The sequence below is a fragment of the Monodelphis domestica genome, chromosome 8 (assembly GCF_027887165.1).
Source record: "Monodelphis domestica isolate mMonDom1 chromosome 8, mMonDom1.pri, whole genome shotgun sequence".
Lineage (NCBI taxonomy): Eukaryota > Metazoa > Chordata > Mammalia > Didelphimorphia > Didelphidae > Monodelphis > Monodelphis domestica.
In genome coordinates, this window is record NC_077234.1 from 45,284,837 (window position 1) to 45,308,759 (window position 23,923).

Here is a 23,923-nt window from a genome sequence, read left to right on the forward strand (position 1 = left end):
TTGGCTAAAAAGTCTCATGGTTGGCTGGTCACTGGTGATGGCTAGCAGGGGATGGAAAGTCTACAAAATCTCAGTTATTGTGAGGCAGGGAGAAATCAGCCTGTGGACAAACATAGTTGTTGATTTGGGGTTGGATGGATCCCAAAGAGTATGTCCTAGAATATGAAGCAAAAATATATAAGCAAGTACATGGCTTGTCTGAAAACCATTAAAAATCATTTAGGAGCAGAAGGTCTTAGATTTGGGGAGGAAGTACACTCCAAGCTTAGAGTTCAAACAAGAAGGCCTGAAGTTGCGCAGAAAATCTCTATATACTTCACATGTTGAACGAGTCAGTATCTTTTTACCAGGAGTTCTTAACCTGGGGTCCACTAACTTCCAAAGGATTCTATAGAAAGATTCTAGAGGGTAGGGGCAGAGGACAGAATATCAGGTCTGGTGAAGGGAGGACCTGGGTTCAAATCAGACCTCTTTGGGCAAGTCACTTAGCCCTTACTGTTCTTCTGTCTGATTCTAAGACAAAAGGTAAAGATTTTTTTTAATTATAGGAAGGTTATGAATTTTGATTGAAAAAAATTACATCTTTATTTAATTATAATTGACTTCCTTTGGAATCTTGGGTATTCTATTTTATTTCTTTAAAAACATCACTCTGGCAAGGTTCCATAAGTTTTACCTTTCCTGCTAATGGGGTCCATGACACAAACTTGGTTAAGAATCTGTTTTAAATCCAGACCCAACAAATGAGCTTCATCTCTGTAGATGATTCACAGTAGGGTTTCCTGAATGAGAAACCTCTGCATTTAGGTGGATGGAGGACACACTGTCCCTAAAGGAAATGCCAAGCCCTTTTGAGGTTTTCTAGGCACTTTTATTTCTAATAATAATGGAGAAATAGGTAGTGGATCGAAACAAACTCCAATCTCTGTCTCTTCCCCCAACCTGTTTTCTTTTACTTTGACTGTGAAGAAAATCATACATGGAAAAACAGTCTTTTTGGTCAATAAGAAAGGCAAAAGACAGTCCAAACTCTTAAGTTGCATATAGAGCAATGGGGGAGGCAACATGAAAACGCCAAAATAGAACACATATATTTACACACACAAATATAAATTATAAATATGTGTATGTATGTAAACAAGATAAATTGGAGATAATCTCAGAGGGAAAGCACTAAGATTAAGGAGGACCAGTAAAGGTTTCATGTAGAAGGAAGATTTCACGATTCCGCCAATTAGGGAAGGGATTTCCGTCAGCATGGGAATGATCCAACAAATTGTGGTATATGATAGTGATGGAATACTACTGTGCTGTAAGGAATGATGAACAAGATGATTTCAGAAAGAGCTGGAAAGACCTTCCTGAACTGATGTGTAGTGAAATAGGCAGGACAATGAAAACATTGTACACAGTAATAGCAATATTGCAGAATGATCAACTGTGATAGACTTGGCTATTATTGGCAATGCAATAATCCAGGACAATTTTGAGGGACTTGTGAAAAATAATGTTACCCACCTCTAGAGAAAGAACTGTGGGAGTCAGAATGCAGAGGAAAGCACATGATTTTTCAAATGTTTATTTGGGTTTGTGTTTTGAGGTTTTGGTTTTATGAGTACTCACAAAAATGAACAATATGGGAAAATGTTTTGTTTGGTAATACATGTATTACCCAGATCAAATTGCTTGCCAGTACCAGGAGGGGGAAGGGAAGATAAGTTCAATCATATAACTTGGGAAAACTTGTGTGAAAAATTATTACATGTAATTGGTAAAAGAAAAAGAAAAATATTTTTTAAAAAGCAGGGAATATTTTAGCCAAGAGGCCAACCTGAGAAGGGAGAGAATTCAAGGCATGAGGGACAGTCCGTGAAACTGCCCCAAATTGAGATGAGTGGCTTATATGAAGAACAAGGAATCTAGCATTCACTGGATAGCAGAATATATGGGTGGAGAGAGGGTGGGGAACAAGAAAAAGAGTAAGGTATAAGAAGCCTGGAAGGAATAGTGAGGCAGGTAATGAAGGACTTTGAATACTGAACAAAGGATTTTCTATTTGATCCTGGAGGTAATAGGGAGCCACTGGAGTTTATTGAATGGAGCGCTGATATAATCCAACCTTCATTTTCACAGCTGAATGGGAGATGGGAGATAGGAAGAAACTTGAGGGAAGAGGAATAATCACCAGCACAATATTGATATCGTCCAAGTATAAAGGGATGAGGACCCTCACCAGGATGAAGCAGTGTTGGAAGAGAGAAGGGGGCATAAATGAAAGATGATATAAAGGAAAAATCAAAGTAATATTTATCTACTTGGCATTGAAAAATCTGGAAAAACTCTCACTGCCATTGTGTGGCAAGGAGGACATAGGTGACATAAAGACAAAAAAAAACACTTTACCCTCAAAGAGTTTAAATTCTAACAGAGGAGAATAAAGTCATCAGATCTAGTTTTTGCAGACAGCTTATAAGAAAATCGCCTGCCTTGTGGAGCTGGAGAAGCTAGTAATAAGGAGTAAGAGAAGACTTGGGGTTTTCACATTCCTTCCTTCTAATCCCTAACAAGGCTGTCCCATAAAGATTCCACCTTAGATTGACCCTTTATTGGATAAGAGAGAAGACAAGAGGAATGTGATAGATATATAGAAAATCAATGCGTTTTTAATAATTTTAATCCCCCATTAGAATGTAAGCTTATTGAGAGTAGAGATTATATCATTCTTAGTATTATAACCCATGTGATTTTTAGATTTTCTCCATCTTGCTTAGTCTAGCTCCCAGGGATGTACACACCCACACTACACTGGCATGTGATAGCAAATGACGAATCAGAAACAACTGACTGTCCTCTGGGCAAGTTTGAGCTACCATTGGCACATGTGAGATGCAGGAAGTGAGGTAAAGAACTGCCTTTGGAGTTTTCATTACTTCCTGTGAAGAGGATCTAGAAACCAGTTTGATACTGGAACTCGAGCTTGGAGGAGCTCTGGAAGACAGCTTTTCTTCAATCGGTCATGTGAATGAAAAGGACTGACTACCCTTTCCCTTGGCTCTCAGGGGAAGGGCCAACCTTGGCCAAAGTCTTGAACTTCTGCCTGGCTCAGCCTGAGCCAGGGCAGTTTGTTAACTCTTTCTCTCTCTCTCTCTTTCTTAATTTCTTCCTCCTGTTGTAATTAAATCACCATAAAACTCCATTCTGACTTGAGTGTTTCATTTAGGATTTAAGAAATTAAATCCTTGGTGACCAAATAATTATTACATTCAGTCTCAACCCTAAATTTAACCTTTATACCCAAAAGCCTAGCATAGTGCCTAGGACACAAGGTGCTCAATAAATCTTTCCTGATTGAGTGATTGTGTATCGAAGCTGTCACCCACATGTAGCATGGAGGCAGACAGACATCACTATAAAATAGCCCGCTTCTTCACCCACCATTTTCCAAGAGACACTTTAATTCCTGTAGGAGGGAAATAATAGGTTGAGACCAGAAGCCCAGGGTTCTGGGCTAGAATTACATCTATCTGCTCCCTTGAATATTATTAGTCTAGGGAATGCAGTTTTTGGTTTTGAGATAAACTTCTGATGGCTGTTCATTAATGGCAAAAGGAGCTAAGCTTTATAGCCAAGGCTTGACTTCCTTTCCACCCAACAGCAGTTCAATAATGAAAATATGTATAGATTATAGAAATCCCATTTATCTAAGTAAATAGCAAAACAGAAATCAAAGAAAAAATATATAGGAGAATGTATTCCAGGCAAAACAGAGTGAAGGACCTTTCTTACTGGGATAAAAGGAACTCAGCTCAACTAAGGGAGAAAGTCCCAGATCTCACCCAAGATTAATTCCCTGAAGAATTCCCTATTATAGTAATAGCTTTAGTTTCAATGTAAGGAAAACCTTCCTAGCAATTAGTGATCCACAAATGGGCTGCTCTGGAAAGTTTGGGGTTTCCCTTTGATGAGCCTCTGATTAATTGTCTTTCAGGCAAAAGCCAGATAACCACTTTTGGACATAATGTAGAGAGAGGCTCCTCATTCAAGTATGAGTTGGACAGCTCCTGTTGTCTTCAAATCAAAGCTCTGTCATTCTGTCACTGTTTTGACTAATCAGGCAAGGGAAACTAGTTTTTCATCTGCATTCATTAATTAAATAGTATTAGGAAAGGAGGTTTCTATCTTTATTTCTCCACTTTTTCTTTTTAATCTTTGTCCCTTGGTGCATTGGATTCAGTGGATATTTTGATATTTCCCTAGTGCTTTGGCTATTTCTTCTAAATTTCCACCACTGACTTCCTTAAAAGAACTAATAGTCCATTACACTCCTACAGGGTCCACATGACATGGGCACTGTACTCTCAGAAACCCAGGCAAACTATGATCAAGGAAATTCCTTTGCTCCCTTAGGCCCCAAACATCTGGCCCTGAGAGGATTATCTTCCTTTGATTGTCCCATTGATTTAAGATGAACAAAGAGATACACCTCATCCATCTGTCCTCCAAATCAGGAGAACCACTACCATGCCTTTGGGCAAACCCACCTCCCTCCCACCCCAATCCCTTGCTTCAGAGTCACATCCTCACTCTAGTAAAGAGTATAAAATCCCCAGAATTGATGGCATCTGGGGGGAAAACTTTTCCATCCATGTTGTCCTCCCAAGGAGCAGCTTTCCACCCATGCTGTTCCACCTAGGAGGCAGGCTTCCACCTATGCTGCCCTCCTGGCCAGATTCAACATTACCTTCCAAAATAATACTTTTTTCTTTTTCTTTTTAAGCTAAGTCTCAGAATCTTGAATTCTTGCATAAGGTACCCTTCCCAAACCCCAAGGGCTCACCTCTAGCACCCCCAAAACACACATAGCAAGCCACTTGAGGCAGAAGAACACAGGACTATAGCAAATTATTTTATTTTTCCAACTCTCATCTAAATGTGGTTGTGTGCATGGGCTAGGCAGCATTATAAGATAATATATCAGGAATCGATGCTATTTCTTCTCTTTTAACTCTACATCCCACCCCTGACATGACTTCTGTGACCTTGGACAAGTCTCTTAACCTACTTGGACTCTAGTTTCCTCCACTGTGAAATAAGGGAATTGAAAGATGGTCTTTGGGCCCCTTCCAGCTCTAAAGCTAAGATTCTCTGATCATTATTCTCTTCTCTTTCTTTACCTGCTCCAAACTTTCACTGGATGCATGTTGACCTGAGAAGGATACTAACAATATGATATGATTTAACTAGGGCAGTTTTAAACTGAATCTGAGGATTGTGCTTTAATTATCTAATCTGGGGCTAGCTAAGTGGCTCAGTGGATTGAGAATTAGACATATAGATTGGAGGTCCTAGGTTCAAATTTGAAGTCAGATACTTCCTACCTGTGTGACCCTGGGCAAGTCACTTAACCCCCAATTGCAGCCTACTCGTCTGCCTTGGAACCAATAAACAAAATTGATTCTAAGATGGAAGGTAAGAGATAAGAAGAAAAAATAAATCTAATCCTGGAGCCTACAAACTAGGGCCTGCCTGTTTTTGTATAGTCTTTAAACTAAGAACATTTTTTTTACATTTTTAAATACAATAGAACTTTATTCACAATGGGCTAGGAATTATAATTATCATTATTTTTTAAACCCTTACCTTCCATCTAAGAATCAATATTGGGTATTGGTTCTGAGGTAGAAAAGTAGTAAGAGCTAGGCAATGGCGGTTAAGTGACTTGCCCAGGGTCACACAGCTGAGAAGTGTCTGAGGTCAAATTTGAACCCAGGACCTCCCATCTCTGGGCCTGACTCTCAATCCACTGAGCAACCCAGCTGCCCCCTGGGCTAGGAATTATGCCAGGCATTGGGGATACAGACATAATTAAATAAAGTCTCTGTAATCCATGGTAGCCTTAGACTGTTTTATATTTTAAATGATTGAAATTCTTATTAGGAATTCAAAATTATTTTCTTTTAGAAAAAAAGTCAATGAGACTTGCTCTTAAATATATTGCTGATAGAGAATAAGAGAGCAAAAGGTAGCATAGAAAGATTAGTTTTCTGTCTATGCACAGGGACAGAATTAGTCTGTGATTGTAAATACAGTGTGTCCCAAAAGTCTTAAGACTAGATGGGAGGTGCCAAGAGGCAAAGTTAGGCAGGTGTCAGGAAAAGCTTCATGACAATGAAAGCTATCCCTAAGCCAAATGGGTTGCCTAGGGAGGTAATGAGTTCCCTCTCCTTAGAGATCATCAGGCAGAACTGGACCATTACTTAGGGGGGATGGTTAAAGAGATACTGTTAGAGAATGTATGACCCTTTCGGCTCTGAGACTTAGTCAGTCTGTAAAGGAATATAAGCCTGTGATGTATGTCCGATTTCTCCAAAGAAAGACCATCTTTGTGGATTATAAATTGTCCCTTTATTTTTCTTTCCCGTCTTCCCTGTCTCAATCCCCAGATGATTTCACCTTCCCTCTCTTGCAAGAGCTTGGCTTTGTTTCATCATTCAAGAACCTTGAGGCTTTTGAACTCAGCAGAAGCTAGCACAAGGAGAGTGCACGAGGGAGCCCTTGATTAATAGAATGAGTCCCCCAATTCATTTGATGGCTTATATTGTATAACTAAGTGTTGCCCAGTTAACAGTGTGTAGCTTAATTAGCGAGGTGCTTCAAACAAAAACAACTTCTGTTGAAGCCTAATTTACAAAACATGGCAGCTGCTGCCTTCAGTGTCCTGTCTGGTTGACCAAATCCCTTTGATATCCCAGCAGAATCTAAACTTAACATTGATTTGTAATCAGCAATGAAAACTGACCTCAACCTACATACAAGGCTGAAGCCTGAAAGAAAGCGGGCTATCATCTCCCCTATTGTAGTCAGTCCTCAACACAGCTAATAATTTTCCTTAGGACAGATCTGAGCATGTCATTCTCCTTTTCAATCAAATCTAGTGGCTTCCTATTGCCCCTAAGATTGAATATAAAATCTACAGGGCAGACAAGCCAGCCTAGATGAAGCATCAGGGTATTCTGGGGAAGACACAGAAGGCAGCAAGTGTCAGGCTAGTCAAACCACCCCCTACCACTTGGAAAACCACCTCTCCTCAGACTCTGATGGAGACAGCCCAGGACCCTGAATCTGAGAGCCTCAGGGACAAAGATGCTTCTAGCTAGATGTTCTCAAACTGCATCCTGAGGAGCTGCATTGTGGCAACTACTCCTGCAGGGGATGAAGCCACATCTTTAGAAAATCCAAAAAAAGAAAGTTCTAGCCACCAGAGTTTTTGGCATTGTCAAATGGTTCAACATCAGAAACTGACATGATTTTATTAGTGGAAAGGTCATGAAAGAAGAGGTGGGACTCTCTGCTTTGCTCTGTACTCTAAAGACCATGGGCCCTTTCCATTTGACTTGCAACACCTACCATAGGTATTGTCTCCCTTATTACAACATGAGCTCCTTGAGAACAGGGACTTAACATTTTATATTTCTATGCCTAATATGGAGCACAGTGCTTTTTAACTGCTTTTTATTGACTTTGCTATTCTTTTCAGGAAAGAAAGAAAGAAAGAAAGAAAGAGAGAGAGAGAGAGAGAGAGAGAGAGAGAGAGAGAGAGAGAGAGAAAGAAAGAAAGAAAGAAAGAAAGAAAGAAAGAAAGAAAGAAAGAAAGAAAGAAAGAAAGAAAGAAAGAAAGAAAGAAAGAAAGAAAGAAAGAAAGATAGAAAGATAGAAAGAGAAAGAAAAAACAGAGGGCATCTGGGTGGCTCAATGGATTGAGAGCCAGGCCTAGAGATGGGAAGTTCTGGGTTCAAATTTGACCTCAGATATTTCTAGTTGTAAAGCCCTGAGCAAGTCATTTAACTCCTATTGCCTATGTTCTTCTGACTTGGAACCAATATACAGCATTGATTCTAAGATGGAAGGTAAGGGTTAAAAAAACAAACAAACATTACTTTCTGTCATAAAATCAATACTAAGAATCAGTTCCAAGGCAAAAGAATGGTAAGGGCTAGTTAATTTGGGTTAAGTGACTTACCCAGGGCCACACAGCTAGGAAGTGTTTGAGTTCACATTCGAACTCAGGACCTGTTTCTCTCGGACTGGCTCTCTATTCACTGAGTCAAACAGGTGTCCCACACAGAATAAACATTTAATAAATGGTTCATCTATCCAATCATCCACTAATTGATAAATTCTATTAAGCTTATAAAGCCCTTTACAAACTGGTCCTAACCTATGTTTCCTGTTTCATTTGTAATTACTCTACATCCCTCATTCTGAGATTCATACTATTTGGCCTCCATTCCATTCCTCTCACACAACATTCCATCTTCTAGCTTCAAGTCTTTGTACTATTTACCTTTTCCTAAATGGGAATCTCATGTTTATAAATTTATGTAACCTTAGTCATTTCATTTAACCCCTCTGAGCCTCAATTTCCTCATCTGTAAAATGGGCATAGTAATATTTACTTCACAGTCTTGTTGTAAAGATCAAATGCAATGACCTATATAAAACCATAAGCATTTAAATTTAGGTTTTATGCTTAATATGAGAGTTAAAAAGTAATATTGTGGTCACCATTTTTAAAATATTATAGCTGAAGTCAAAAGACTTTTAGCAGCTTTTATTTACAAAGAGGAAGAAAGAGTGAAAGTGTAAATGTAGATAGAGACAGATTCCTAACAAGCCTACCAGCCTTTCTCTGGTGAAATCTGGCTCAGCAGGGGCTTCCCCAAGGCTCTGTCTCCATGTGGATTTCCCAGTAATCCTCAGTCAGAAGTCCCTGTGGTATCTTCAGCCAGGGTTCCACCAACATAGCCTCCTCCAAAGCCAAAGTAGGAATCTTAGCCACTTACCCAGCAAGTCAACACTGGATCTAGGGGGAAAAGTCTCCTTCAAGCCAGGAAAGGAATCTCTGGAACCAATCTCTCCAAAGGCCAGGAAGGGAATGAATGCTAGAACATGCTGCTCTCTTCATTTAGGCATTTTTTCCATATTACTTCCTGTCACTCCTCCCTCTTCACAGAAACCAATGACAGTCTTTCAATTTGCCTAGCACTGCCCAAGGGGTGGGGGGGCAGTGACCTAGACTTGTGAACTCTCATACTTAATGGTAAGCAGGGGTGCTTTAAATTCTTGATTTGATTAGCTAAAAATAGACAAAGGGAGAGTTATTCCTATCTTCACAAAAACGTTGCTAACCTTAAGGTACTTTGAGGCACCATAGAAACTCAATTATTTTGGGGCCATGGACACCTTTGGCAATCTAGAGAAGCTGTTACACTTCTCCTTGGAATAATACTAAGTATATGAATTAACAATACATTAATCATGTTAATTTCATAAAATAAAATATATAAGATTACAAAAGAAACCAATTATATTATCTACAGTCTGTAGACAGGATGATTGAAATCACATGAAATCACACATAGGGATCTAGATGAAGCCCAATAATTATGAATTTTTTTAAATAGTTCATGTGAAAATGACATTTCAAGATATCTGAAAAAACTGCAATGTGATTTGAAAAGAACCTGTGGTTAATTTTTGGTGATAGTCAAAGGTACTGCTAATAATAATGTAGTTTGTTGCCTGTATTCATTATTGAAGGAAATGATAAAATTTAATGCAAGACTAGTGAGAATGCAGATGTAATTTTTTTCCCATTCAAGTTCATAGACCCTCCTGAAATCTATCTACAGACCTCTTTGGAGGTCTGTGGAAACCAGGTTAAGAACTCCTACTCTAAATAATCTCTAGGGCCCCATCTAACTGTAACATTCAATGTGTATATAACCTTGCTATAAATCTGAGAAAGAAATCTATTGACTTTTGGCATCCCAACGGAAAGAACAGCAAAGTCAATAAAAAGCAGTTAAAGAATCTTGAACTCAATCCTAGACAAAGAAGTGGCTATAATTGCTATTTTATTGTGCAGGCCATTGAGGACATCTCTAGAGTCTTTTGGATCATCACAAAAGATCATGGCAATTTGGTAATGGTCAATTTACTTTACTTACCACTGTATGCCAAAGTACATGACTCAGGCCAGAAGAATCCAGAAAACAAAACGTTCCCTAAAGAGCTTTATGGAGCTTTAAAGATCAATTCAACTCCATCACCATTTATTAATACCGATTCTGAGCCAGATGGTCTAAACTGATCAAATTAACTGAACCGTCAAATCTCTACTCCCTTTTGTGTTGATTGGAGTAATCATGTGGCCTTCTTCAGAAAAACTGAAGAGAAATATTGAAGGTTAGAGCTGATGCATAGACTTCATTATGGAAAAATCATTACACATTAAGAAATTAAGCCAAGACTGTAATTTCTCATGACCACCTACTCTAGGAAAATATAAAATAGAACCAGTGCCAGTCTGTTCAAAGATGCTGGAATTGATTTCATGATTGTTCTGCCTTTCCCACATTGTTCCCACTTGAGACTTCTTACCAACAAGTTGTTAGAAGCAATTACATCCCTGAGTCTGATTTCATCTTCCCAGGAGAGAGCAAGCAGAGTCGCAACTTTGGAAGCCCTGTAGTGCTTTTTGTAGAAGAGACTGTGAAATAATATTGTGGATATCTTATTTCCCTTCAAATAGTCTGAAATTCTTTCACATATGTTCAGGTTAACCTCCCTATATTATTGTAAGTTAGATAAGTCATAATTATGCTTATTTAGCAGGCAGAACAAATTGGCATACACTCCTTTTCTCCTAAATAGTTGATGGGTATATAAATTCAATTCAATTAAATCCTTTACTAGCCAAGAAACAGTGAATAGAGCCCAAGGCTTGGAATCAGACAGACTCAACTTCCTGAGTTCAAATTTGACTTCAGTCACTTACTAGCTATTTGACCCTGGACAAGTCACTTAACCCTCTTTGCCTCAGTTTCTTCATCTTTCAAGTGAGCTGGAGAAAGAAATGGCAAACATCTTTGCCAAGGAAACCCCAAATTGAGTCCAAAGGATGGGACATGACCAAACAACTACAAAAATACAATGTGCCAAGCACAGTGCTAGGAGCAGAGTAAAAAAAAAAAACAACCTAAAATGGAAGTTACTTCCCCAAGGAGCTTATATGGAACTGGGGGGTTGGGGGGGGTAGGAGGAGAACACAGTAAGTACACAGATGAATAACTATAAAATATATGCAGATTAATTTGAATAGGGAATAATTAACAATTGAGAGAATCAAGAAGGGAGTCTTTTTAAGAGGTGGCCCTCGAGTGAGTCTTGGAATGATCTAGGGATCCAAGAAGCAAAGATGAAGAGAAGGAATACTCCAGCCTGGGGCCTACAACAGGGGTTCTTAATTTAGAGTCCATGAACTTAAAAAAACAACTTGACAAATGTATTGGTTTCCTTTGTAATCCTAGCTACTTTATTTTATTCATTTAAAAACATTATTCCAATAAGGATTCCATAGGCTTCACAGGGATTCATTACACATCAAAAAGTTCAGAATCCCAGTTGGGGAACCATCTAGTCAGGCTAATCCAACCCCCTCACAGACCAGATGCCTGTTTTTAGGTTAGGAAATGAATAATCTGCTTTTTTGAATCCCTGCTCTGCCACTTACTGTGATCTTGAAGGAGTTGTTTTTTTTTTTAACTTCTTTGGGTCCTAGTTTACTGATTTGTAAAGTGAGGGAGTTGAAGACCCCTGAGGTCCTCATTGACGCTATCCATGAGAAATAATCTGTGATTGTATATCAGACAACAAAGGTTCATTTCAGCTATCTGACAGAGAATCCAAGAATTGGTGCCAAGCACTGTGTTAAGCACTTTACGAATATTAATAATCTCATTCAACCTCCCTGTGAGAGAAATGTTATATTTATCTTTATTTTAGAGTTGAGGAAACTGAGGCAGATAGCATTTAAGTGACTTGCCCAAGGTCACACAAGTAGGAAGTATCTGAAGCTTGATTTGATTTCAGGTCCTCCTGAGTTCACCCAGGTGCCTCCTCATAGAGTAATTATAAGAGTGATGGTAGCGATTATAGTGGCAGAGATAGTAGTGGTAGCAACGGTAATTTCCCAACTTCCACTTCCCCAAAAATGTGGCTGACCACTTCCTGCATTCAGTTTCAAGGAGTAACCCTGAAGGATTGAGGTTTTGAACAGGGTTGCTCAGGACGGTGATGTGACTCGTTGGATTGAACATCTGACCTGGAGGTGAGAGGTCCTGGGTTCAAATATGACCTTAGACACTTTCTAGCTGTGTGATCCTAGGCAAACTATTTAATCTTAATTGCCTAGCCTTCGTGGCTCTTCTGCCTTTGAATTGATACTATGGCAAAAGGTAAGGGATGCATGCCAGAGGGGGGCTGTTCCCCTGCCCTTCTCCACAGCACTGGAGGAAATTTCTCACATCACTACCCCTCTGCCCAGCAGCCCAGTGGGAGCACTTCCTCCCTCTCCTGTCTGGGATAAGGCAGGCAGTTTACATGCAGTGTGAGGATTGCAGTTTGGGTACTCAGTCTCTCAAAGGTTCCCTATCAGAGGTAACAGGTATAAACAAATTCCTAGAGATCCATCATGTCCCCCGACTTTCCTCTAAGCCCAGTGTTCCTTCAACAAATCCTCATGAAAAATGGACTTTTGAAGCCCCTCATAATCTTGGTTGCCTCTCCTTTGCACACTCTCCAGTTCAACAATGTCCTTTTTAGATAGTGGCACCAGGAACTGAGCAGGGAAGGGGACAGAGAAATGATCATCTCTTTATTCCTGGACACTCCCAGTGCTAAACCAGCATCAGAACCCAGGGCAAGGAATGGAAGTGGCCAAAGGTCAAACAGAGCCTTGATGTCAGGAGATGTCAGGCTCCCTCACTAAGCTAGTTCCATCTCACTGGCATCACCAAGCAAGAGATTGGTCCATTCAACTTCCTTCATTTTACAGATAAAGAAACAGTCAAGTGACTGGTACAAGGTCTTGCAGAGAGTGAGTTGCAGAGATAATTTCCAAATCCCATTTCCCTTGATTCTAAGTCTAGTATAATAGACTGCTTCTCTTTATTCATCTATAGTTTACTAGATGATCTGAGATCCCTTCCACCTTGGAGAGACCAATCTACATTTATCAAGTGCCTACAAAGTGCCAAGTACTATACTAAGCACTGAGGATACAATAAATAAAAGAAAGACAAGTCAAGACTTTGTACATTTATAATGGTTAAATTGGAATTTTGACTAAATAAGAGAGTTATAAAAAGTGGTCACCAATTATTATCCCTTAAATCAGAAAAACTATTAGCTTTTAACAATTTTGTTTAATAGGAATATTAGTAAAAAGAGGAAATGTGGAAGGGAAAGACGTAAGGAGACTGCCTAGCTTATCCTAAATGCTGATCTTGTGGAATGAAGCTCCCACCCTGACAGAGTTCCAATCTCCACATGGGAATCCTAGTCACTTACCAGCAAGCTGGGCAGAATCCAGGCAAGGTCTCAATGCAGAAAAACCCTCCTGAGCTAAGCTCACCAAGGCAGCAGTGAAACCAACAAGAAAGTCCCTGACTCCAAGAAGCTCCAAAGCTGAGAGTCAAAGTTCCGAAGCCAAAAACTCCAGTTGAAAGGCCCAAAGCTCCAAGTTGAAGTTGAAGTCCAAAAGCCCCAAGGAGCCATCCTCCAAAGAAGAAATCCAAAGGAGAAGATCCAAGGAGCGGAGACTCCAAAGAACTCCAAAGGAAAAGAAGTGCCTTGGACAGGAAGTTCAGTACTTTTTATGTCCTTTTTCTATGTCCCTTCCTGTTCCTTCCCCACTTTACAGGAACCAATGGCAGTCTTTCAATTTGCCTAGCATTGGAGGTGGGGGGGGGTGTAGAGGCAGTGACCTCTGGAGTTGTCACCTACTCTAGCAAGTGACTTGTGAACTCTCATACTTAGTGAAGGAGTAAGTTGGGGTACTTAAGTTTTTTATTTTATTTTTGATTGACTTAAAAGTCACTGATTGATAGACAAAGAGTTTAATTCACTCTTCACACATTCAACATTTTTTCCTTTTTTTGTTTTTAATTTTTTTTAATTACCTAACCTCTTAGGATCAATACTGTGCATTAGTTCCAAGGTAGAAGGGTTTCACTGACTTGCCCAGAGTCACACAGCTATAAAGTATCTGAGATCCAATTTCAACCCAGGATCTGCTGCTTCTAGATTTGGCTCTCAATTGTGAGCTAGGTAGCTGCCCCCAAATCCAACACTATCTAGTATGCTACATTGAATCTCCTTTGCACTTGCCAGTCCAGCGGCTTAATGGAAAAGGCTCCTGGCTTTGAGGACAGGTCCTGGGTTCAATTTTTACTTATCACAAAGTAACCGGTGTGACCTTGGGCAAGTCACTTTTCTTCATCTGAAAAAGGAGCAGGGTTTGTTCAGTTGGCTTACTCTCCCACCAGCCATCCCAGCCAGAACAGATCTTTCTGGAGGAGGTCGGATGCGCAGTGAAGGATGCGCAATGGGGAGATGCGCAGTGAAGGATGCGCAGTGAGAAAGCGCGCCAGGTACGCTGAAGGGTTTCCGGCTCTCCCCACCGGGCCCCCTCCCTTAATCTACCGCGCGTCTCCGTTCCGTCACTTCCGGGGGCAAGTCCTCGGCGTGCGTCTCTTCACAACGGTCACTCCATAATGTGGGCGACGGCCGCGGGGCCGGCTTCCGAGAAGGAGGCGGGGCCGGGGGCGGCGCCGGGGCCGGGGCCGCGCCTGCCGCACCTCGGGGCGGCCGCTGGAGCCCTGGAGCGCCGCGGGCGCGGGGCGTAGAGGCGGCCGCGGCGGAGCTTGGCCCTGCGGCTGAGGCGGCGGCGGGCGGGCGGCTGAGGCGGCGGCGGCGGCAGCAGCAGCAGTATCGGTAGCCGCTGCCAGGTCCTCGTCTTCGATCCTCTTCTGGCGGCCTGGGCCCGCGGCCTCTCCTCGGTCTCGCCTGCGCCGCCGTCGCCACGTTCCCTCCATCACCCCTCGAGCCCGAGGTGGACACGGCTGCGGCATGTGGCGCTGGGTTCGGCAGCAGCTGGTAGGTGGTCCCCCAGGCGGGCGGTAGAGGGCCCGGGCCCCGCCGCAGATTGGCAGCGTCCCTGGCTGCGGCTGCGGCTGCGGCAGGGGCAGGAGCCGTCAATTACAGACATCCCCTGAAAGCTTTTAAGTGTGCAAAGCGCTTCACCCGAGCTAGCTTCTCGGAACACCTCTACCCCCGCGGGCCTTTTAAAAATCATTCAACAAACCTCGGTTTGCCCCTACCCCGGACTTAGAAAGATCGAAGAGTCGGGAGGCCGGGGACCTGCCTTTGATCCGTGAGCACTTATTAAGCGTCTGCGGGCTGTCCAGGGCTATACACACACACACACACACACACACACTCACTCTCTCTCTCTCTCTCTCTCTCTCTCTCTCTCTCTCTCTCTCTCTCTCTCTCTCTCTCTCTCTCTCTCTCTCTCTCTCTCTCTCTCTCTCTCTCTCGCCCCCCCCCCCCTTCTCTGCCACGTCGATCCCTAGGTTCTGGGGGTTCCACATCCAGACGTCTTTGACTTTCTTGTTAAGGAGGAGGATCGTCCAAACTTGCAGTCCCACCTGTAGAGGGAATTCCCATCTCCTGGTAGTGCAGGTTGGGTCACTGAGGTTATGAAATTGGGCCCAGGATCCCATAGCCGCGAAGGTCATTGTGGTGCTGGGAAAGAATCCTGGATTTGGAGTGGAATGGACCAGGGTTCAGAGCCCCGAAGAGTACAGCTAAGAGGATCAGTGATCTGGGCAGGCCTCAGGTGTCCTTCATAGGCCAGCAAGCATCTAGTTATTCCTTACCTGGGGACAGACAAAGTCCGACCTCAGACCCTTCTTAGCTGTAGGCAAGTCACTTAACCACCATTGCCTAGCCCTTACTGCTCTTCAGTCTTGGAACCCATACATGGTGTTGATTCTAAGATGGAAGGTAAGGATTTTTAAAAAGTCAGGAGACCAGGGTTTGAATTCAAGCTTCAAAGAAGAAATTCTTAGAAATTTCTTAAAAGGGGCTGCTCTCCAGGAGTTCACATTCTGAAGAAGAGACATGTTAAAAATTGTACATTCATAACTCCACAGTGGCTATCACTATCCATCACCATTTTGGTCCAGACAAGTGATTTCATTGGTACTACACAGGGAATACTAGGTGGGAACTTAGAGGAATGTGGATATAAGAGCCAGAAGGGAGTTATAAAGACTGTTTAGTCTAACCATTTAATTTTACAAATAGGGAAACCTAGACCCACAAAAGTTAAGGGAAGTTTTCACAGGTGTATGTGATAGAAGCAGGCCAGTGCACTCTTCACTGTACCACTTGACAATGAAGATCAGATCTTATCCTTTGTAACTCTTAGGTTTGTAGAGTTGCCAGAGGATACATAGAAGTTAAGTGACTTAACCATGGTCTTATAACTAATATGTATCAGAAGTGGGATTTGTAAAGGTGGTCTTATCAACTAGCTTCATAATGTTAACTTGTGGTCTGGTAGAGTAGGTTATGAAAGTAATCTCCCTAAAGCAAACCAAGAAAGGAGGCTTTTTCTTTCTCAATGGTCTGCCCTGCAGTCCTGGCACTATCATCTGACCTACTTCTATAACCCGGGGACTTTTACCCCTTGCCATCCAGCACTCTATTGTAGCCTTTAGACTTCTGACTCTTTCCATCTACTCTGCAGCTGAATTTATTACTTGTATATGTTATCTCCTTGATAACCAGCTTTGTCTTTTTTCTGTTTTTATCTCGAATATATAGTAAGCACTTTTCATTCATTCAATGTGAGTCAATATTCTCTCCCATCTCAAATCTAGGTTTCCCAATTGCTCTTGTCACAAAAATATTGTGGTTGTAAGAGACCTTAGAGGTCATGCAATCAAGCCAACAGGACTCTGTTTTGTTACAACCTTGACAATTATCCAGGCAGTCTATGTTTAAAGGCCTTGAGTATCTGGGAAACCATCCTGCTTACTAATGATAGTATTGGAGGTATCTGATTAGAACAGAGTATAGCAGGATTATCATCTCTAGCCTGGAACACTCGCTCCTCCACTCTGACTGCAGGCTTCGCCAGCTTCTTTTAAGTCCCAGTGAAAATCCCACCTTCTACAGGAAGCCTTCTCAAACCCCTTTTAATTCTAGTGCTTTCCCTCTGTGTATAGCTTGTTTACACATATTTGATTGCATGTTGCCTCCCTCATTAGATTGTAAAAGCTCCTTGAAGCAGGGTCTGTCTTTTGCCTCTTGAATCCATAGCCCATAGCACAGTGCCTGGCACATAACAGATACTTAATAAATGTTTATTGACTGATAGTTTCCAATGCTGTATTTCTATATTTTGATGCTATTAACAACCTTGAAAGGCCATATTAACTAAATTTTGTTCACCATGTTACACTGTTGGTTCATATTGAATATTTAAACCTCTGAAATCCCTAAGCCTTCTTGATTTGAAATGCTCACCCTTTCATACAACTTTTATTTTCTCCCAAAGCACACCTCTCCTTACTTCCTTATTTCTCTCATGGATACCACTGTTCTTATAACCGCCTATCTTGGAATCATCTTCCCTGACCTTTCCTTACTCCTTATACTCATGTTGGTGAAACCATGGCATGGACACTGGGGCAGCACAGAAGGAGAGGATGTTCCCTTCCTGCTCTCCAAAGTGCCCAAGGACATTTTTTGCATACCCTGACCCTCTGCCTAGCAGCCCAATGTGAGCATTTCCTTCCTCAGCTTTCTGAGGTAATGGGGGGGTGGGGGGAAGCAGGCTTCACAGGCAGGTTGAAATTGCAGTTTGGGCACTTGATTTAAAAAATATTTGCCTTCTGCCATATACTCATTCAGGAGCCAAGAATTATCTTCAATATTGCTTACATCTGTCTCCTTCCCATTAAAATAGTCACCATATTAGGCTAAACCTTCTTATCTTTTACCTAGACTAGAGGAATAGCTTTCTATTGGCTCTCCCCTGTTTTTAGTTCTTCCCCAGATTCATTCTTCTGGAAGCTGCCAAAGCAATCTCTCCTGCAAGTTTCTTCCTCAAAACCTTTCAGTTGTCACATTGGTTTTCTCTGGGACAAAATAGAAATACTTAACCTGACATTTAAGGTTTTCACAATCTGTCTTTCAGCCCTTAGTTTTATGAGCTATGTTTTTGTTACACACTTGAAATGCATTTACATTTACAAAGCCTGGGCTTTGGAAAAAGACAAGAAATCTGAATGGCAGAGAAAAGTGTAAATGGTACCATATCATCCTTTAATGAAGTATTCACTTATTTCCCCAGTAGTTAGTGTTCTCCTTTTTCTTAATTTACTCTTCATAGTCTTATCTGTGTGTATTTTCTGTTGCATCCCCATAGCTGTGCACATAGAGGTCATTTAATAAATGTTTTATTGTATTTACTTTTTGATCACTGTAGAAGAAAAGGGGGAAAAGCCCCCCATACCTTTAAAAATACTGTCTTAAAATGCTATATGCTAAAGAATTAATTCAGAGAAAATCTCTCCAGATGACTGCAACTTAATGGCTACTGCCACATGCTTTATGAAAACTATGACATTGAGAACACATCTTTTCCTGGGTGAAGAAGCCTACCTCAGCCAGCATGGTGATATTTGTTAATATAATTTTGAAGGAAAATAGAAATAAAAAAATCTTCTATTTAGTGTTTTAATTTTTCTAGCTTGAGAGGCAGTATAAAAATAATTATGCAGGAACCAACATTCTTTTGGATATGTGATTGTAAACTGAGATTTTTATATTTACCTTTTTTCCTTTTCATATGGCATTTTTAAAATTTAAACCAAAATCTATAATTTTAAAAAATCTACCTTTGGGTCATCACATTTTATAGCAAACATTCTGATTTTTTAAAAATTCAGTTTAACTACTACTCTGTTTGCTCTCTTAAATGTAGTGGAGGAGGAAGAGAATAGAATAGTTCAATTGTTTGGGGGAGATTAAGAAAACAAGCAAACTGTATACACGTGTGTATTCATATAGTATTCCCCACTCCCCTCTTTAATACTACTTTTAGGGAATCGTTAAATAGAAAATGCAACAATATATTCTTCCAGTGACTGACAGACTGTAATCCACTTATTCATGTGGTTTTGCTGTGTTAAGAATATTGAGTAATTGGCTGAGAACTAGGTGGTTAAGTTACTGTGACTAAATGTTACCTTAGACTGTCAGTTGCTAAAATGACTAGTTTCATTTTTGAAAGTTTTTAGGGCTGGGGGCAGCTAGGTAGTTAAGTGGATTGAGAGCCAAACCCAGAGGTGGGAGGTCCTGAGTTCAAATGTGGCCTCAAACACATCCTAACTTTGTGACCCTGGGCAAGTCACTTAACCCCTCATTGCTTAGCCCTTACCACTCTTCTGCCTTGGAACCAAGATTTATTCTAAGGTAGAAGGTAAGGGTTTAAAAAAAAAAAAAGAAAGTTTTCAGGGCCTCTGATCATGCCAATATTAATTAAAATTAATTAAAGACTTTGCATCTCAGTTTTTACATTTACAATAAATGAAGAGCAGCTGATTAATGGAGAATTAAATGTCCATTTTACTATTCTGTCATAACTTGCCTTTGTATTTTATGGGACTATTTTTTGCCTTTCTTTGTATCCCCAGTGCTCAGCACATTGATTTCACATCCATTAGTTCTCAAAATTGGGGCCGTTGTTGGTCTAGTTTCAAGATTTAGGTCCAGATTTTGGAAAGTAAACTGAGAAATGTTGGATAGAGTTGGAAGTACCCATAATTCATCAGAAGAACACAAAGGTTTAATTATTCTAGATTATTATTTTATTGTGGCTTTATTATTAGAAACATTAGGCCATATCTCTAGCTCTTCTCTTACTTAAAAAAATACTTAGTATTCTTACCTTTTTTGCAAAGTATTTTCACTATTTGTTGGAATGAGTGATTGATTTGCAAAAGTATTTATAAAGCACTCACTGTGTCCTTAGTGGTGAGGCTATAAATACAAAAAAGTAGACAGTTCCTGCCCTCTAGGAGCCTGGGGTCTTGATAGAGAGTAGATCACACATCTTCTAGGATCAGTAGCTAAGTTGATCTGATCTATCTCTCCAGAACTGGGGAGAATGGAGCTAGGGGGAGAGAGGAAACAAGCTTGTTGGTAAAGTTATAGAGTAGAGAGGTGGTCCAGAGTAAGATGTTAAAACATGAAAAATACAAAATTGGTATTTTTCCTTCACAAGGGTAGTACAAACAAGGGATTAGAATGTGTTCATTTTAGTACTGTTGATATATAAATAAATATCCTCTTCAGGCTTTTCTCCAGGCATGCATTTTTATTATCTTTTACACTGAATTGGGAGAATAAAAGGTAAAGGAGGGGAATATAACTTTGAAATATCTTGGCTTAATGACTGAGTTTGTGGTTGGACTATTCTGGGAGAAGGTAATATATTAAAAGGATAAGTGAATATAGCAGATTGAGCAAGTACTTTTTATTGTTCCTCTTAGAGGTGAATCTAGGTGGTGAACCTATGGCATGCATGCCAGAGGGGGTCACTCAGAGCCCTCTCTGTGGGCATGTGTGCCATCACCCCAGCACAGAGTTTGCCAGAATTTGTTACCAGAAAGCCAGAAAGAAGCAGAGCCTGCTAGGCTGCTCCCTTCCTTCTCTCCATGCGCACCTGAGGAGATTTCTCATGTCACCTGCCCCTCTAAAAGGTTCTCTATCACAGGTTTTGCTTTGGAAAAGATAATTACCTATAGTTCTTCAAGATAGATATAGTCTTTCTAAATTCCTTCCCTGCCAAGTTCTAGTATGGGGATTTTTAACTTTTTTTATTTATGGCATGGATATGATGCTTTTGAGAATCTAGTGAAAGTTCAGAAGCCCTTCTTAGAATAGTATTTTTATGTGTAAAATAAAATATGTATGATTACAAAGGGAATCAATTACATTGAAATGAAGTTGTAAAAATATTAAAAAATGTTCTTAGTTTCCAGGTTAAGAACCTCTTATTCCAGAAACAAAATAAGTAGGCCTAGAATCCTGATTCAACATTCTTTACTTTTTACCACTGTTCAAAATGGTATTCATTGTATGTAGTCTGAAAGTACATATGTAATCCTTCACATGAAGATATAGATTAATTCATTAAATATTCTGTCTTTTTAAGTGATTCATAGATTATCTTACTATTTCAATTAGGCTTGTTAGAAATAGTCTGTAAGATTTCTTTGCTAATTTCCCAATATTTTCAAGTTTATATGTAAAATAAAATTTAAAATTCAGATGTCATAATAGAGTGAAAGGAAAGCCATAGAAAAATTACTAAAACCACTTAGAAATGGAACTTTCTTAGTTCATAGATGTTATTTATAGAGCACCTAAAAGGGTTTGCAAAATACTTTACTGTTAACTCTTTTGATCCTCACAACAATCCTGGGAGGGAAGTGCTGCTATTATCTCCATTTTATAGAAGAGGAAATTGAGTCTGAAAAAGGTTAAGTGACTTGCCCAGGGTCACAAAGCTAGTAAGTTTCTGAGATAGGATTTGAACTCATCTTCCTGATTCCAGTGCTCTTTCCATTCTTTCACCAAGGTACCTCAGCTATCTGAAGAGTACTATTGGCATAAGGGAAGCTTTTTAATGTTTTGTATTAAATTAAGCTCACTGACTTAAAAATATACATAGGCAGATAAAGAGAGGAACTTTGAGAGGAACATTTTAATATACTTCATTATAAGCAGAATTGCGTACTTTTTCCTTTATATGTATATTCAATTTAATTTAAAGTGTAATGAAAAAAATGCATTTTCACATTAACTTAGAAATATAAATTAGACAAACGTGAGTGCTCCGGAAAGAAACCTGGCTTTATTTTCAGTTTGTGTTGCTTTTACTTTAGGAGATGGTATAAATTCAGGTCTCTGTTTTTGAGAGTGTAAAACCTAGGAGCCTTTCTTCTTTGGGGCTGTCTTCTCCAATCTGTCACACTGGTGAATACAGAATACAGAAAGGAATAAAGGGGACAAAGTAGGTGTGGGAGGGATTTCTTCAGTGACACCTTCATTCGAGTGTGACTTGTGTCACATTTTTGGGATATTTTGAGTCTAGTAATTTTTTTTAAGACTTGATCTTTTGAAATCTTGCCTTTCTTTAAGGTGGTATTCTGATGTTGAATTATAGACCTTAAAATACTCAGTTCATTTGGTTAAGGGGAAGTCATAACATTCCCAGGAGATATAAGCCAGATGTTCCCTAAGTGTCCTGTTACTGTGAAAGTATTTTTCTAGGGCTTCAGAGCAACTTATGGATAGATAATCTTTGGCATCAGGCTTTTGACTTGGTCTTTTGTCTGTGTCTACAATTGCTTTACCACATAGACATATATATGATCCTGCTAGCTCCCATTAGGTAGAGGACTGCCTACCATGCCACTACTCTGATATAGGCCCTCATAACCTCACAATCAGACTCACGTAGTAGTCTTCCTACTACCTCCAGGCTCTTCCAGCTCCAATTCATCCTCCATGCAGCTGTCAAATTGATTTTAAAGGGCAGGCCTGACCATGTCACTCCCTCATTCCCCCCACTAGATAAACTCCAGTGACTTTCTGTTATCGCCAGGATTAAATATAAAATCTAATTTGGCTTTTAAAGTCCTTCATTACTTGGTATCTTCTTGCATTTCCTAAATGTTAAACTTTATTCCTTTCCGTATACTCTGATCTAGTGATGCTGGCTTCTTTGCTGTTCCTGGAACAAAACTCACCATCTCTCACTTCAACCATTTTCACTGGCTATTTAATGTACCAGAAAGTCTTTCCCTCCTCCATATCTCCAGGCTTTCTTGGCTTCCTTTGAATCTAATAAAAAAATCAGTTGTGCAAGGCGGCTTTCCCAGTTCTTAATCTTAGTGTCTTCCCTTTGAGATTATCTCCAGTTTATCCTGTGTATATCTTATTTGTACATAGCTCTTTGAATGTTTTCCTCCCCCTCATTAGATTGTGAGTTCCACCTAAAAAGCATGCATGTCTTTGAAATTAGTTAACGGCTGGATAATAGGTAAATAACTATATGATTTGTGTGTTATACCTGCCATCTATTTCAAGCAGATTCCACAATTGTCTAAATGCTTTTGTTAATTCTTTGCTTTAGTGGCTTACCCTTCCATTGGGAAGATATTTTCATCTAGTTTTTGCTCCAAACTCTTATTTTCTGCTAGTCTTTCAAACATCAACATTCATGTCTTTTACAATTTTATTTCTAGCAAATCTTCAGCAGCATCCTTGAATTCTAATTTAATTTGTTCTTCTAAAATATCTATTTTTATCTTAAATTTTAAATTCTTCCTAAGAATGTTTGTTTTTGAACAATTACTTTGTATGTAGAACTATTTCAAAAGGCTTACCTTTAAAGCAAAATTTCGAGTTAGATATTTCCATATGTGAAATCACAGCGAGCCCAATAAATTTTCTCCCAGTGAAATAAATGAGTGTGTATTATTTCTTTGGATAGCAGAGCAGTCGAGCTTAGAGAACAGACCAATAAAAGGTCACATAAAAGCTATCTTGAAGCATTTTGAATACCTCTCACATGGAAGAGAGAATTTAATGTTCTGTTTGACCCTAGGGAACAGATTCAGTGGTAAAAAGTAGAAGTTTAGAAGAACCACATTTGGATTTGGCATAAAGACATTAATTAGAGCTATCCCAAAGTTGAATGGACTCCTTCATGTAGTAGTAGGTTCTCCCTCACTTGGTGGTGGTGGTGGTGTCAAGAGCATTCTATTTCAGTTACAAATTGAGATGACTTGGGAGCCTCTTCCCTTTCTGTAATCTTAAGATCTGACCATGACCTTGTATACAAGTTGAAATAATACTCAAAGGATTAGAAGAAAAAAGGAAAGTGACTAATGATTGTCCATTGCTCTCATCCATTTCATTGTTCTATTAA

The 23,923-nt window shown here is 40.0% G+C and overlaps 1 protein-coding gene and 1 long non-coding RNA gene across 17 annotated transcripts in view; one reads left to right on the forward strand and one right to left on the reverse strand.

The window, feature by feature from the left end:
* LOC103096586 (uncharacterized) overlaps positions 1–14,577 on the reverse strand; it is a 141,739-nt gene extending 127,162 nt beyond the window's left edge. The window contains exon 1 of the long non-coding RNA XR_008914013.1: positions 13,414–14,577. This is a non-coding gene — a long non-coding RNA (uncharacterized LOC103096586). The remainder of the gene's footprint in view (positions 1–13,413) is intronic.
* A 177-nt stretch (positions 14,578–14,754) lies between these two features.
* The window catches only part of ATP11B (ATPase phospholipid transporting 11B (putative)), a 152,694-nt gene continuing 143,525 nt past the window's right edge, over positions 14,755–23,923 (forward strand). For all 16 annotated transcript variants that reach the window (XR_008914006.1, XR_008914004.1, XR_008914005.1 and 13 more), the window contains exon 1: positions 14,755–15,000. Coding sequence is in view for 12 of the 16 variants with exons in the window: in XM_056807473.1 (XP_056663451.1) it covers positions 14,974–15,000 (27 nt within the window). In the remaining 4 variants the exon portion in view is untranslated. The remainder of the gene's footprint in view (positions 15,001–23,923) is intronic.